At 44.9% G+C, this 14,286-nt stretch overlaps 1 protein-coding gene across 1 annotated transcript; it reads left to right on the forward strand.

Annotated features, from left to right (window-relative positions):
* The first annotated feature begins 746 nt into the window (after positions 1-746).
* Positions 747-9,247, forward strand: RUNDC1 (RUN domain containing 1). Its single transcript, XM_042476301.1, has 5 exons — positions 747-1,104; positions 3,554-3,712; positions 3,870-4,068; positions 5,098-5,211; positions 6,770-9,247. The coding sequence occupies exons 1-5, from the start codon at positions 784-786 to the stop codon at positions 7,639-7,641; spliced, it is 1,665 nt and encodes a 554-aa protein (XP_042332235.1). The 5' UTR covers positions 747-783; the 3' UTR covers positions 7,642-9,247.
* Positions 9,248-14,286: the final 5,039 nt, after the last annotated feature.

Consider the following 14,286-nt stretch of genomic DNA (forward strand, 5'->3'; position numbering starts at 1 on the left):
GTCTGCCGGAAGTGACGTCTATTTCTGTCTACAACTTTCGTAGCTCTATGTTCACAACAGATGCCTTTACGTCTGCCGGAAGTGACGCTTCTTTCTGTCTACTGTTTTCGTAGCTCTATGTGCACAGCAGACGCGGAAGTGATGTCTATTTCTGTCTAACATTTTCATAGCTCTATGTGCACAACAGATGCCTCTATGTCTGCCGGAAGTGACGCTTTCTTCTGTCCATTGTTTTCATAGCTCTATGTGCATATAGACGTAGCTACATCTACCGGAAGTGACGCCTCCTTTCTGTCTAACATTTTCGTAGCTCTATGTGCACATAGACGCATCTACCTCTGCCGGAAGTGACGTCTTTTTTTGTCTAACATTTTCGTAGCTCTATGTGCACAACAGATGTCTCTATGTCTGCCGGAAGTGACGCTTTCTTCTGTCCAGTGTTTTCATAGCTCTATGTGCATAGACGCAGCTACATCTACCGGAAGTGACGTCTCCTTCTGTCTAACATTTTCGTAGCTCTATGTGCACAACAGACGCATCTACGTCTGCCGGAAGTGACGTCTCCTTCTGTCTACTGTTTTCGTAGCTCTATGTGCACAACAGACGTCTCTACGTCTGCCGGAAGTGACGCTTCCTTCTGTCTACTGTTTTCGTAGCTCTATGTGCACAATAGATGCCTCTACGTTTGCCGGAAGTGATGCCTCATTTTGGCATCTTCCTTTCTCCTGGTGGGAACTTCCGGTTGGCCGCTGTCACTGTCAGTGGCCGCTGCCGCTGGCGAGGATGGAGCCAGCGGCGGGTCCCGGGGAGCGCTGGGCGCCTGTCGGGGCGGTGGCCGAGGCTGAAGAGGAGGAGGAAGAGGCCGAACCGGGCTCCCCGCGGTCGCTGCGGGCGGAGCGTCGCCGCCTCCACTCGGCGCTCTTGGCGCTGGCCTCCCACTTCGCCCAGGTCCAGTTCCGCCTGCGGCAAGTGGCCCGCGCGGGGCCGGCCCAGCAGCAGCGCCTCCTCCGGGAGCTGGAGGAGTTCGCCTTCCGAGGATGCCCGGGATCCGGCCTCGGCTTCGGCGCCGCCGCCCTCGAAGGTGTCGCGACGGGGGACGGAAAGGTGAGCCGCCCTCGTTCCTTCTCCCCAGCGACGTGGCGGCCATAGCGGACTGCATCCACACTGGAGATATAACCCGGTTTGGCACCGCTTTAACTCTGTTCTAGCTCAAGGCTATGGAATTCTGGGAGTTGGAGTTCGTTGTGTTTGTAGATAGAGCGGTAGTCGGTTAGGTTTATATTGGTGTATGTGCATAAACCTAACCAACAACCACTCTGTCTACAAACACAAACTATATATATATATATATATATACGCACACAAACATATATACATATATATATATACACACACACAAATACACACACTTACATAAACCTAACCAACTATCACTCTTATCTACCTTTTGCAAATATAATTTGTAAAATAATACGATTTCGGTATGCTTGCAAAGTTATATAATAACAATAAAAAGCACCAAGAAAGAAAGAAACAGCAGCATAGTAAACCGGTTTCCCTTAATACAAAATGGCAAAACGGTTTGCTTTTTGGAATTCAAAGATATAGCCATGTTAGTCTGTAGAATAAATACGAAGAGCCATCTTGGAGTACCTTTGAGACTAATGGAAAGGAAAAAAGTTGGCAGCATGAGCTTTCATAGACCAGTCTACTTCCTCAGATTCATTTGCTATTATTATTATTATTATTATTATTATTATTATTATTATTACGTAGAGAGATCTTGTAGCACCTTTGAGACTCACAGAAAGAAATTGGCAGCATGAGCTTTCCTAGACTTCAGTTAGCTTCCTCAGATGCATCTGAGGAAGTAGACTGAAGTCTAGGAAAGCCCATGCTGCCAATTTCTTTCTTTCAGTCAGTCTCAAAGGTGCTGCAAGATCTCTCCAAGTACTGCTTTTTGGAATGCAATTTTTTTCAATGCTTTCAAGTCATGGATGCTTGAATCTGTGGATAAAGAAGCAAGGGCTTGCTAAAATTTCCATAGTGGTTTGAGTAGTTAATTGATGACAGAAGCAGCGCCTTGTGACTTGAGGGAATCCCAGTTTGCTTCCCAGTTTGGTCACTTTGGCCCTATATAGACAGGCCAAAATAAAGCTGCTTCAGGTCACTTTGGAGGTATGCTGTTTACATGATGCATGCGTCCTAAGAGTCCGGAAGCTGCACCAAAGCTGTGCACCAGTCCTTAGGACTGGATTGTGGCTTTGGTGTGGCTTCCAGGCTCTTAGTACGCATGCATTATTTAAACAGCATACCTCCAAAGTGACCTGAGGCAGCTTTATTTTGGCCTGTCTGTATGGGGCCATAGAAAGCATTCCCATACCTTGGATCAAACATTGATCAAAATTGAGCTTGAGTCTTCAGGCTTTGAGCAGAGCAGTGGAGGATAGCAGGTCTTGGAGCTATCTAATCCACAGGGTCACTATTAGCTGGGGAAGACTCAAAGTCAGCTAACAACAGCAAAGATTATAATAAATCAGATGTTTTTTGAAAGCACACAACAACAGCAACAACATCCCCAATGGCCACTTTATGGGCCTTTTGAAGTGCTCATAGATGAAACAGATTTTACAGTTTCATGTGACTGAAAAGGAGGGAGGTTCTTAGGAGTGCAAATATAAATGCTGATGTACTTCTCAGTGCCTTTGATATGGAAGGTGTTTGCTGTTGCATTTAATCATCCCCTCATACAGCTTTGTTCAGATAATGTTCCTGTGAGTTACCTGAAATTACATCCTGGAAAAGGTCAGTAGGCTGCCTTCCTTCTGCGGATAGTGATTGTGTTGGTTGAAACTCTCCCTGGTTGCTCAGCACTAAATACATTGCATGCATCTGAAACTTGAGGTCCAAACTGTCATCACAGACTGAGTTTGGCCACTTATCGGTTTTCTTTACATTGTTATAATTAGCCAGTTGCTTATTGGCTTGCACTTTTTCCCCCCTTTTGTTAATTGCAAGAGTCAAAGCCACGCTGTCAGCAGTTCAAGTATCTATCTCATATCATTGTGTTCCTGAAAGTTCTGGCAGACTGTAGGTTCAGAAAAGGTTGCAGCTTATTATGATATTTTGATTGGTGTTTGCAAAGCCTACAGAAGAGTGAGTTTACACAGCTGAGCAATACCTGCATTGCTAGCATGTATACCTCCACATACTTTTAATTCAAATTATACAATATGCTTCACAGACAGGCTTGGTTTTCTGAACTAAGCAGGCTATGAAATGGCTATGATGAGAATTTCTGAGCCTCAGCTCTAGGACCGTCTTCTGCCATGACCCTCTTCAGGTGCTCTGGACTGTAACTTCTATCCCTCAAAGATTGGCCATGTTGCCTGGGCTGATGGGGGTTGTAGTCAAAAAAGATCTGAAGGGTTGGGAATGTCTTCTTTAGACAAAAGCTGTGATTGATTTGCAGGCTGTGAGGTGTGGACAGGTCTCTTTGGAGCTGACTTTCATTTCCAAATATGTGAAATTAAATGTTTTCTCCTTGTTTCAGAATGAGCTTGAGAAGCAAGAACAGCTAGAGGCACGGAAGGAGAAGCAGCGGGAACTCATCCTGCAGCTGAAGGCCCAGTTGGATGACTTGGAAACATTTGCCTACCAGGAAGGCAGTTATGACGCACTGCCTCAATCCATGGTCATGGAGAGACAGCAGGTGAGGCCTGCTGGTGCACAGGCTACCTAATTGTGGCTTGTCTGTGTAGGTCCCCTTTTAGCTAAGCCAGTTGATGTGTAGCCCTTTGGGACAGGGGTCTGATGAAAAGGAGGAAAGTTCTCAACTGTATGGCCTTCTTTCCTGTTTGGCTTTGCAGGTGCTTATTGAGGAACTGATCAAGAAGTTGGACATGAACTTGAGTGAGGACATTGCCTCACTGTCCCCAGAGGAATTGCGTCATCAGGTGGATGCTGCCGTGGCCCAGATTGTCAACCCAGCCCGTGTGAAGGAACAGCTGGTGGAGCAGCTGAAAACCCAGATCCGGGATCTTGAGATGTTTATCAATTTCATCCAGGGTCAGCTGGGAAACATGTCTTACATATTGTAGGCAATATATGGGGGGTGAAGGAGTATACGGAATGCATGCAGACAGCCAGGGGCAGGGGCAAGCTAGTGGATCATGATGCCAGAGTCACATACATATAACTATAATTTGACCAAATTAACAGATGTTGCCTGCTGTCACTGAGATGAGAGTAAAAGGAAGAAAGGGACATCAATACTCTGTCCTTTTCAACAGCCTCCAGAGGTTGTCTGTTGAGGGGATAAAATCCCCATAGTTTTTGTGCTATTTGTGCTACCCAGCTAGAGCAAATCAGTTGATTCAATGGAAATTTTAAACATAAAGGTCCCCATACATAAATTGAGCCTGTTTATATAACAGGAAGAAACCAAAAGTTGCTTCCTGCTCCCTTTTTTTTAAAAGACATTTCCTCAACCTGAGATGGCCCAGGACTGAAAGGGCAGAGTATAGTGGAAATCCCCTGTGTTCCCTAGGAGGCATTTTGCAGCCAAAAATAGCATTTTTAATTACTGTGTGGCCTTAGGAGCCACAAAATTGGCTCTAGTGTATCAATAGAGGAAATGGATACAAATTGGATATCACAATAATTACTGACAGAATGCTACAATTTCTCAGGACAGTGCAGTTTGCCTTCTTTGTTAAAGAAATTTCAGAGAGAAACTACATATCATGGTAAATTTATTAACTGTTATGACAGCACAACATGTTTTCTCTTACACAAGGATACGCTTGAGCTGTTTATCCATATTATTTTAGGGCTTGCTGCTTCCCTTCTCAGGGGTACTTCTGTCTATAGTTAAGTGCAATTCCTTCTAGAAAGTGTGGGAGATAACTTTGAAATATTCTCATGCGTATATGGAAGCCCTTCAGTGTAAGAAAAGCACAGAAACAAGACATAGCTCAGGAAGAAGTGTTACTGAGAGGATGGAGGTTGGCATTCAGAGTGTTTAGCATGCATATCAGCCAAAAGTGCCCTAGATATATAATGCTCAGTCATAATATTCCCTTTTGGGTTTTGCAGAAGAAGTCAGCAGCCCAGGAAAACAAGAGGATGGTCACTGTGACTGTTCAAGTGGAAAAGCTGGAAGTGGCACCTACAAGCCAAACACCAAGCAGCCCCACAGAAGCAACAGAGGTGGGCATTTGGGCAGATTGGGGGAAATTGCTTGGCTTTTTATTAATCCACAGATGGCCTTTAATTTTTTAGTGAAAACTTTTATTTTGTTCTTCCCTTTATAATTTTCTTATATCTTCATAATATGCTTATTAAGTGTATCCCAGTAATAGAAAAACAAACAATAAACAGATCATGCCAAAACTTTTCTTAAAACATGCATAAATAGTCATTTACCTGGTAACTGTCATTTTGCTTGTCATTTGGGAATTATTGAGTCACTGAAAGCCAAAAATATGAAATGCTCTGTACAAAGAGAAGACGGGATCATACAGTCCCTTAACATCAGTGGCCCATCTGCCTATACTTCAGCTATTTCCTCTTAACCTTTTGAGGTCTTGGCAAGAGCAGCAACCAGCATCCTGTATATGTTATGAAGTACCTCAGCCTATAACTTCATTTGGAAGGGGTCAGGCAGAAATTCTGGTGACCTTCTCATCAGGGCTTTCTCAGGTACTCCTTTATGGCCTTAACTCTTCTCTCATCATGGCAAAGTGGCATTGTTGCAGGCTTGCTTTGTCTTTTTTGCTTGATGAGCACAGTTTCTCCCCAGCTGCAGCTAACATGTACATGCCACTGGGAATTCTTAAATATCTGAGTAACCAAGGCACTCCCCCCAGCAATGATTTTTGTTGAAAGCACTGTTTGCTGGTGTCTTGTTAAATGTTAACTCTTAGATTTTCAAACTGGGGTTTACTGTATGGATGTGTGTTGCAAGAGACCTGTGGCTTAATCAAAGAGCTACTCAGGTCCCTCCTTCACATCACAGTTGCCAAATTAGTGTAACAGTCTGGGCCTCAACACTTTTTTCATTTTCTTCTTACTGCCATTCTTACAATGGCTGATAGTCTTCTTCATCACCTGTTATTTTACATTTGTAAAATGTAAAATAACCCCACTCTCTTACATTCCCTTTTCTAAATCTGTACACAGGAAATGAATTCAAGGTAGTTCCCACTCACAGTGTAAATCTTGTCCCTTTTCCAGACAGTGTAAGTTGAACCAGTACTAGTAAGAAGACAAGAATATTGCTTTCTTGCTCTCACAAGAACCAGAAAAGAGGCAAGTTTAGAAACTCTTTTTAATGCCTGTTTTAAAGATGCATTCCATTGGCCAGAGCTGTTAGGATACTGAAGTTTTTATGCTTCCATAGTGTGGATGAGTGTGATGAGGGAAGGTTGTTAACATCTTCACTTATTGTTTCCCCAGTTTTACATGCAGATGAAGGCAACTGAATGTACAAACTTCTGCTTTTCTGATAATTTGTCCTCCTTTCAGGGCTAGAAGGAAAGAAAAGTAAATACCAGAGACCCAAAGTTCAAAATGTTAGAGCAAGTCAGTAGTGGTCTCTAAGTGTTAAGTCCAGTAGGATCTTTCCTGCATTCCACCTGGTGTGAGTTTTGTGTTTTTGCTCCACAGATCACAGCAAACGCTCCCTTAGTGAAGCATGTTCCCTTAGTGAAGCATGAAGTATGTGATCCTCTAAGGAATATTGCCTTTTCTCTCTTTCTTTCTGCAGTGACTCCTGAAGATGCTCAAAGGATGCGGGAGACAGGGCTACATCTTATGCGCCGAATGCTTGCTGTGCTACAGATCTTTGCAGTGAGCCAATTTGGCTGTGCAACTGGACAAATCCCACATCATTTATGGCAGAAAGACCATTCTGACAGGGACTATGCACCCTTAATGAACAAATTAGAGATGGCTGTAGCCCGTGTCAGGCAACTAGCTCAAAAGTATCAGCTGCAAGAGCCAGAACATGTCATCAGCTTTTCAAGTGCCCAGGATGCCTCCTTGGGAGGACGAGATGAGCTAACATTGGCTGTGCGTAAGGAGCTGACAGCTGCCTTGCGAGACCTTATGGCCCATGGTCTCTATGCCCCATCTCCTGGGATGAGTTTGGTTCTAGCACCCATTGCCTGTTTGCTCCCTGTGTTGAGCTCCTCTCCCCAGGCCATGCATCCATGGGAGCTCTTTGTGAAGTATTACAAATCTAAGAATGGTCGTGCCTTTGTGGAGTCACCAGCACGCAAACTTTCTCAGTCTTTTGCCCTCCCAGTGATGGGTGAGACACCGGCCACTCCAAAGCAGAGTCTGCTATCGGCAATCCACACAGTCCTCTCTGAGCATGACCCATTCAAGCGCAGCGCAGACTCAGAACTGAAGGCTCTTGTGTGCCTGGCACTTAATGAACAGCGCCTGGTCTCCTGGCTCAACCTCATCTGCAAGTCGGGGGCCCTGATCCAAGCCCACTACCAGCCCTGGAGCTACATGGCCCAGACAGGCTTTGAGGGGGCCCTCAATATCCTCAGCCGCCTCAGTAGCCTGCGATTCAGCCTCCCTGTGGACCTGGCTGTGCGGCAACTGAAGAACATCAAAGATGCCTTTTGAATTTTGGGACTGCGGGGGGCCTGCCTAAATTCCTTTTGTGTGGGGAAGCTCTTATTTCTCAGTCCAGGAGGCCGCTGCTATGTGTTCACATGGAAGGCAATGCTGCTCTTTAGTGGTTGCCTCTTGATGCTGAGCTGCTACATGAAGTTCTTACGAACAGGCAGGCTTGTGTTGAGACAAATGCTGTTGTGCTGTATGGAAGAAGTCCATATGCATAAAACTCTGCCCTTAAAAAGCACCTACTTTTTTTTGTGGTGGAGTCAATAGACAAGCTTAGCAACAGAGCAGGGGGCCTCTCTCCTCCCAAGAAGAGCTTCTGATGGGAATCTATTTCTGCTCCAAGTCCCATGGACTCAAGATGAAATCTAAATGGCACTGCATCAGAAAGGGGTTTGTTTTTTAATCTTCCTTGAGGCTTCTGTGCCAGATACACCATCCCAAGCTTGACATTTCATACTAAAAGGCAATGAGTGGATTCCCAGAATCTGAGCAGGGGGCTTCCCTGTGTTGATCACCTTAAGTTATTTGACTTGTAGGACCAAACATTTTCAGGAAATTTTTCAGTTAGGTTTTTGTGTGCTAGAATAGGATTCTGCCTATGCTTACAGTATGTGTCAGAAATGTCCATAGCATCTTCCTGTATCAGCTGGCTAGACAGTAAGGACCTGAGGACTCTGGAACTAAATCTCTAGATGAACATCCTGATTTGGAATCTAAGAAAAGACAAATACTTTTGTCAAGTGGAAGTGCTTCCCAGCTTTATATCAACAGAGAAAAGCGTGTTGAGCTTGCCTTGTCTAACTCCCTCCTTGAAAGAACAAGCAATTTGTTTTGGCTTAGTGTCTCTGTGCTAGTACACAAAATTGCCTTCTCTGACTTGTTTCTTGATATCCAGCCCAAAGTTGATATTTTTGAAATTGGGACTGCATGGTCTTGAATTTGATTTTTATGCCAGATCTGTAGACTCAAGGCTTAGGTGAAATGTTCCACTCTTGAGCTATTTCCCCCCCCTCATTGGAGCAAAATGTTGTTGAAAGATGCAGCTGCAGATAGTGAGATCAGGAGGGCTACTTTAGCTTGTGGCTCAGTTGTCCCTGTGGACATCAGATAGTGCTGTTCTAGTAGTCTTCAGAAAGGATAGGCGCACATGGTCTGTGAAAGATCCCTAGATCCAAATGCATAGCATCTGTAACTTCACACAGAATCTCTCAGCCATTCTGTGTTGGTGAGATCTAAGAGGATGAAGGCATCCATGTAGGTCTTGAAGCAAATTCTGACAGCACCCTTGCTTAGAGAGCATAGAGATTAGCCTGAATGGCAAACGGTGCTCTTTTGTGCTGTGTAAAGTCTGTGTATTTCTGTAAATTAGTTGGCCTGTGACATGTATGTAAATTATTCTCCTGAAACAGATCTGTTTTAATGTAGGTACACGCCTACTTATGCCCCTTGGTTTATGTGTTGGACGCACTTTAGAAAGCTCTGTCCTGGTCACTTGGGTGTCTTCTGTTAGTATGTATGTTTGTTTTGACCAGTTTTGTGCAAGAGAGAGAATGTATTAATGGTGATTTGTGTCTGTTCCTGATAATAAATTCAGTTTGGTTTCTAACTAATTTTTGCTTTCTGTTTTGTTCAAAAAGAAAAAAAAGGTGTCTCTTTGCACCTCTTTGGTAGCTTTTGAGTGTTTCCTCCAGTACTGAATGTCTCATACCTGGATAAGCTACCTAGCTCTGATTGATATTTCTGGTTCACACAGAATGCCAATTAATTTACTTGCACACTTTTTCTGGGCCCATGGTCAAACTACACAAATATCTGTAGTAAGAATGTTACAGTTCTGTGTGAACAATTTTTTCAGTATGGTTATGATTAATATAAAACTCTGCCCAGGATGGGTTTAGCTGCAGGAGGAAATGCTGATCCTGCTTTGCACCATCTTTGGCCCCAAGTGTTGCAGAAGAGCAGCTGTGTGATTTTTCCAGTAGATGGCAGTGGAGCAATGTGTGTAAGTAAAAAAGATGCAAAGCCAGCATAAACTAGTGATTTGAACATTGAACTGTGACCAGGATTCGAACCCCTGCTCAGCCCTGGAAACCCACTGGGGTTACCCTCAGCAAGTTGCACTCGCTCAGCCTCAGAGGAAGGCAAAAGGCAAACCTCCTATGAAGAAATCATGCCAAGAAACCCCATGATAGGGTTGCCATAGTCAGAAATGACTTGAAGGCATACAACAACAAAAGAAGAAATCCTCACTTGGAATACAATTTTCTTTCTTCCACATAATCAGTTTGGGAGGGCCATTTCAACAATGATGGGGGCTCCAGTCCAATTGCAGTGGCGCCAGAGACACTGATAGCTCTTTCTGGTACCTACTCTACCCCCCTCCCCTTGCCATTTTGAAACAGCATTGTTTTTGTAGTGGGCAGGATTGGTGAGCTGAGTTCATGCTGGGAAGCAGAGTGAGACACACGGCATAAATAACCCAGTTCCATAGCGCTTTAAGTGTCATGGCTCCCTGCTCTGGAATTCTGGGAACTGTAGTTTGTTGAGGCACCAGAGCTTCGCTAGGAAAGGCCGCGGGCAAGGATGGGGTCGTTTGTTTTCCTCTGTCCCCAAACTGTCTATAAAGCAGCGCTTCCTTTTTATTTGGGTTAAAATCTTGAGTTAGGAGCCTTTTCCAAGTGGCTTTTCACTCCCAGAAGAGGCCTATATGCCTTCATGCTGGCAAACTTCGCTCTCCGCATACATTTCAGGGCTATCATCTCCAGCTCCTGAGCATAATAAAAGTTCTACTTCATTTGTTATTTCTTGTATTGCCTACTACTGTGTTTTCACCTTCCTTGTTTATGTTTTGGGGGGTTGTTTGTAAGGGCGGGTGACTATTGTTGTGTGTCTCTGGAAATAAAATGTATTTATTTATTTATTTATTTATTTGTGTTTATAAACAAGAGATTTGCAGCGCCTTCCTCCCCTAAAAAAGTGGGGAAGTGTCCGCCGTGGCACTGAAAGGCCCGGGTCTGACGCCCGGCTGAAGCCAGGAATAGAACCCGGGTCCTCCCAGGACGCACGCCGTCGCTTTCATCATTGCGCCACGGACCCTTTCCCCGACAGTCTCTCCGCCTCTACTCGCTATATAAACCCTCCCAAGGCACCAACTGGCACCAATCAGCGCAGCGAGCCCCTTTGACGTCACGCGGCCGAGCTAAGCCCCGCCCCCAAGCGCTCTCGGATCGTTCTACCTCGCCTCGCAAGGTCTCAGTGGCTGGAGCACGTGACTCCTCCTCGCTGACCTTCTTTCCCCCCTTCTTTCCACTCTAGATGGAACATTCCAAGGAAGCTGGAAACCTTTCTGGATCTAACCAAGTTTCATTTCGGGGGGGATTAGAGTGAGAGGGGAAAGGACAGCGGAAGAGAGAAAGTTCTATCAGGTTTAATTTTCGAAAGAGGTTGGAGATGTCTGCTGATTTATGGCATTTCCTTTATTCTATTATTTCCCATATATATATATATATTATATATATATATAATAATCAGAGGCAATGCAGGCACTCCTGGATGGGACCAGAGGTCTGCTTCTAGATGAGAACAAACTGAGTGTAGTGCAGTCTCCTTCTTTGGAGGTCTTTAAGCAGAGGCTGGATGGTCATCTGTCAGGCATGTTCGATTGGAAGTTCCTGCATGGCAGATGTCAGAAATGCTTTGATTGGGAGTTCCTGCATGGCAGAATGTCCATGGATCCTTGGGAGTTCCTGCATGGCAGGATGTCAGGGATGCTTTTGGAGTTCCTGCATGCAGAATGGCAGAGACGCTTTGATTGGGAGTTCCTGCATGGCGGATGGCAGAGATGCTTTGATTGGGAGTTCCTGCATGGCAGAATGTCATGGATCCTTGGGAGTTCCTGCATGCAGGATGTCAGGTGCTTTGGAGTTCCTGCATGGCAGAATGGCAGACGCTTTGATTGGGAGTCTGCATGGCAGAATGTAGGGTGTTTTGATTGGGAGTTCCTGCATGCAGAATGTCAGGATGTTCGATTGGAATTCCTGCATGGCGAATGCGGTTGGCTTGGATGGCTCTTGGGGTCTTCAACTCTACGATTCTATGATTCTAGGTCAGAGCCCAGAGAAAGAGTATACTATATCCAGGGGCCTTTTTAGCCAGCTTACAGCTGCCCCCTCTCAGTCTCCCAATCCATCTCTCTCAGGCTGCAATGGGGCAATTCTGAGGATTAACCAATTCAGATTTCCAGATCAGGGAGTCAACCTGTATATCTTTAAATCTCCAGTAGATGATCAAATATATCCTCCCCCCCCACACACAACACTTTCAATTCATATTTTTCTTTCTCCTCACTTCATTTTTGAGATCCCTGAATTTGGGGCATTCACATAATCCGCCCTGCCACTCTCAGAACCTGAGAAATCCTTACTAGAACATTATAACACCATGTTAATGACAACTTCACTAAACCATTCACTGCCAGGCCCACGATTATGGAATGACCTACCGGAAGAGATCCGTCTCATTGCTACCTTGAGGCCTTTAAGAAGGCACTCAAAACGATCTCTTCGGGGGACTGATTCCATATATAAAGGTTATGACGACTGCTCTTCCTTGACTCTTGATGTTGGCTAATGGCCAATTGTAATTTTAGAGAGGTATAAATAAATTATTATATGAATGTATACATGGCTGTATTCTTCAGCTGCTTCTTTCCGTAGTAACTTTTGTGCTTCCCCTGGCGTCCAGGTTGTAGATGTGGAATAATAAGCACTTGAGCAACCAAATATTACTTACTTGATCTGAGAATCCACTACTGACAAGCAATCTTATTCCCTCAATCTCCAGCACTATTTCACTGCCCTAATCTCATACTGACTATTCTGGAAGCTTCGCCCTTTTGATCCTTAAAACAGAAATTTCTCACAACTGTCTCCCCAAAAGTATAATTTTCTGAAGGAACAGGAACTTTGAGAGAATTCTTGCAAGATCTATAGCTATTGAGCTTCAATACCATTTTAATTTGTTTTTACTCAATTTGTTTAAAACCTAAGCCATTGGTTTCAGGCTCTCCAAACCTGGGCTGGTTATTGCTATCTGCCTTCATGTCAAAGATGCACTCATAGGTGTTTTTGCCACTGACTTCTTTTTACGCCTGAGGGAGTATAATTTGCCAAAGATCACCCGAAGATTTCCATGGCTGACCTGGGTTTGAACCCTGGTTCCTAGCATGCATCTGCATGACAGAAATAATTCAGTTTGACACCACTTTAACTGCCATGGCTCAATGCTATGGGATCTGAGAACTGTAGTTTGGCCCGAGAATCCCACAGCATTGAGCCATGGCAGTTAAGTGGATTATTCTGCTGTGTAGATGCAGCCGTAGTCCAACATTCAAACCACTAAACCGGGGTGGGCATTGTGAAAGCTAGGAGACCATGTTAGCCATTGCCCCTCCTGGAGATCTGAGAGGGCCACACTTCTCCCTTGTACCTGCTCCCCACAAAGTTTTTGCCCACTGAGGCCTCTAAAAGTAGGTGACTTTTGGAGCCTTTCTAGGCAATTATTCAATTCTGGAGCCTTTCTAGGCAATTCCTAGATCCGAGAGACATTTTTAACAAGAAGTGAGCAAAACTCACTTCCTGTTTCAAAACTGGTCTCTCTGGAAGGGGCATAAGATGTCCCATTATCATAGAGGCTATTTTTGGGGCATTTCGAGCAAGGTCCTTGTGGGATCTGTGGGCTCCAAATCTGGTGGAAACACCCTCTACACCCTCCAAGAGTACATTGTGGGCATTTTGAAGCAAAAAAGGTTTGAGCCTGGGATACCTATGAGGCCTACATTTGCCCACCCCTGCACTACGCCACACTGGCTCTCAATTGTGGGGTATTTCCACCAATAGGATGCCACAATTGCAGATGTAGAATGCTAGTCTTGTAAAACTAAGGAGTCACAGCAGAACCTGTTGTGGTAGACTTTCCATACATATGTACAAAAGCTTGTTCTTAGGTAAAGAATGAATGAACACATGCTGATTACATAGTAGCAAACAACACGGCTGTATTTCTCATTGACATTGGAGATTATCGCACTGGGTTCTGAGAACGTTCTCATCACGTGATGAGAACGGAACGCATTTGAGTATACCGCACGTTGTGTTCCAATCGGGTTCTCAGACGTTTAAATGTGTTCCAAATGTGTTCCAGGGGTACAGATTTGAATGTGTTCCCAGCGAGCTGAAACGTGATGAAAACGTTCCAACAGAGGTGTGTGCGGTATCTTATCCTTCTCAATCCGTTCTCTCATTTCTCCGTCTCCTGATTGGCTGAAAATATGACAGGCAGGGAGACAGGGAGGTAGGCAGGCGAGCGACTGCAGTGAGGGAAGGTGTGTGTGTGTGTGAGAGAGGAGAGAGGGGGGAAGAAGAAGGGAGGGAAGGAAGGAAAAAGGGAGGAAAGGGGGACAAGGAAGAGAAGAGGAAAGCAGGGAAGAGAGAGAAAGAGGAGGGAAAGAGGGACCAGAGCAGAGAGCAAGAGGGAGAGGGTCTGGCTGCTTCTGGGGGGGGGGCCTCTAGTGTCATGTCCAGTGGGGCTCCTGTGCTATCACAATGCAGGAGGCGGATGCCCAGGACCTTCTCTCCTTCAATCCAG

Source organism: Sceloporus undulatus, chromosome 6, assembly GCF_019175285.1.
Source record: "Sceloporus undulatus isolate JIND9_A2432 ecotype Alabama chromosome 6, SceUnd_v1.1, whole genome shotgun sequence".
Taxonomy (NCBI): Eukaryota; Metazoa; Chordata; class Lepidosauria; order Squamata; family Phrynosomatidae; genus Sceloporus; species Sceloporus undulatus.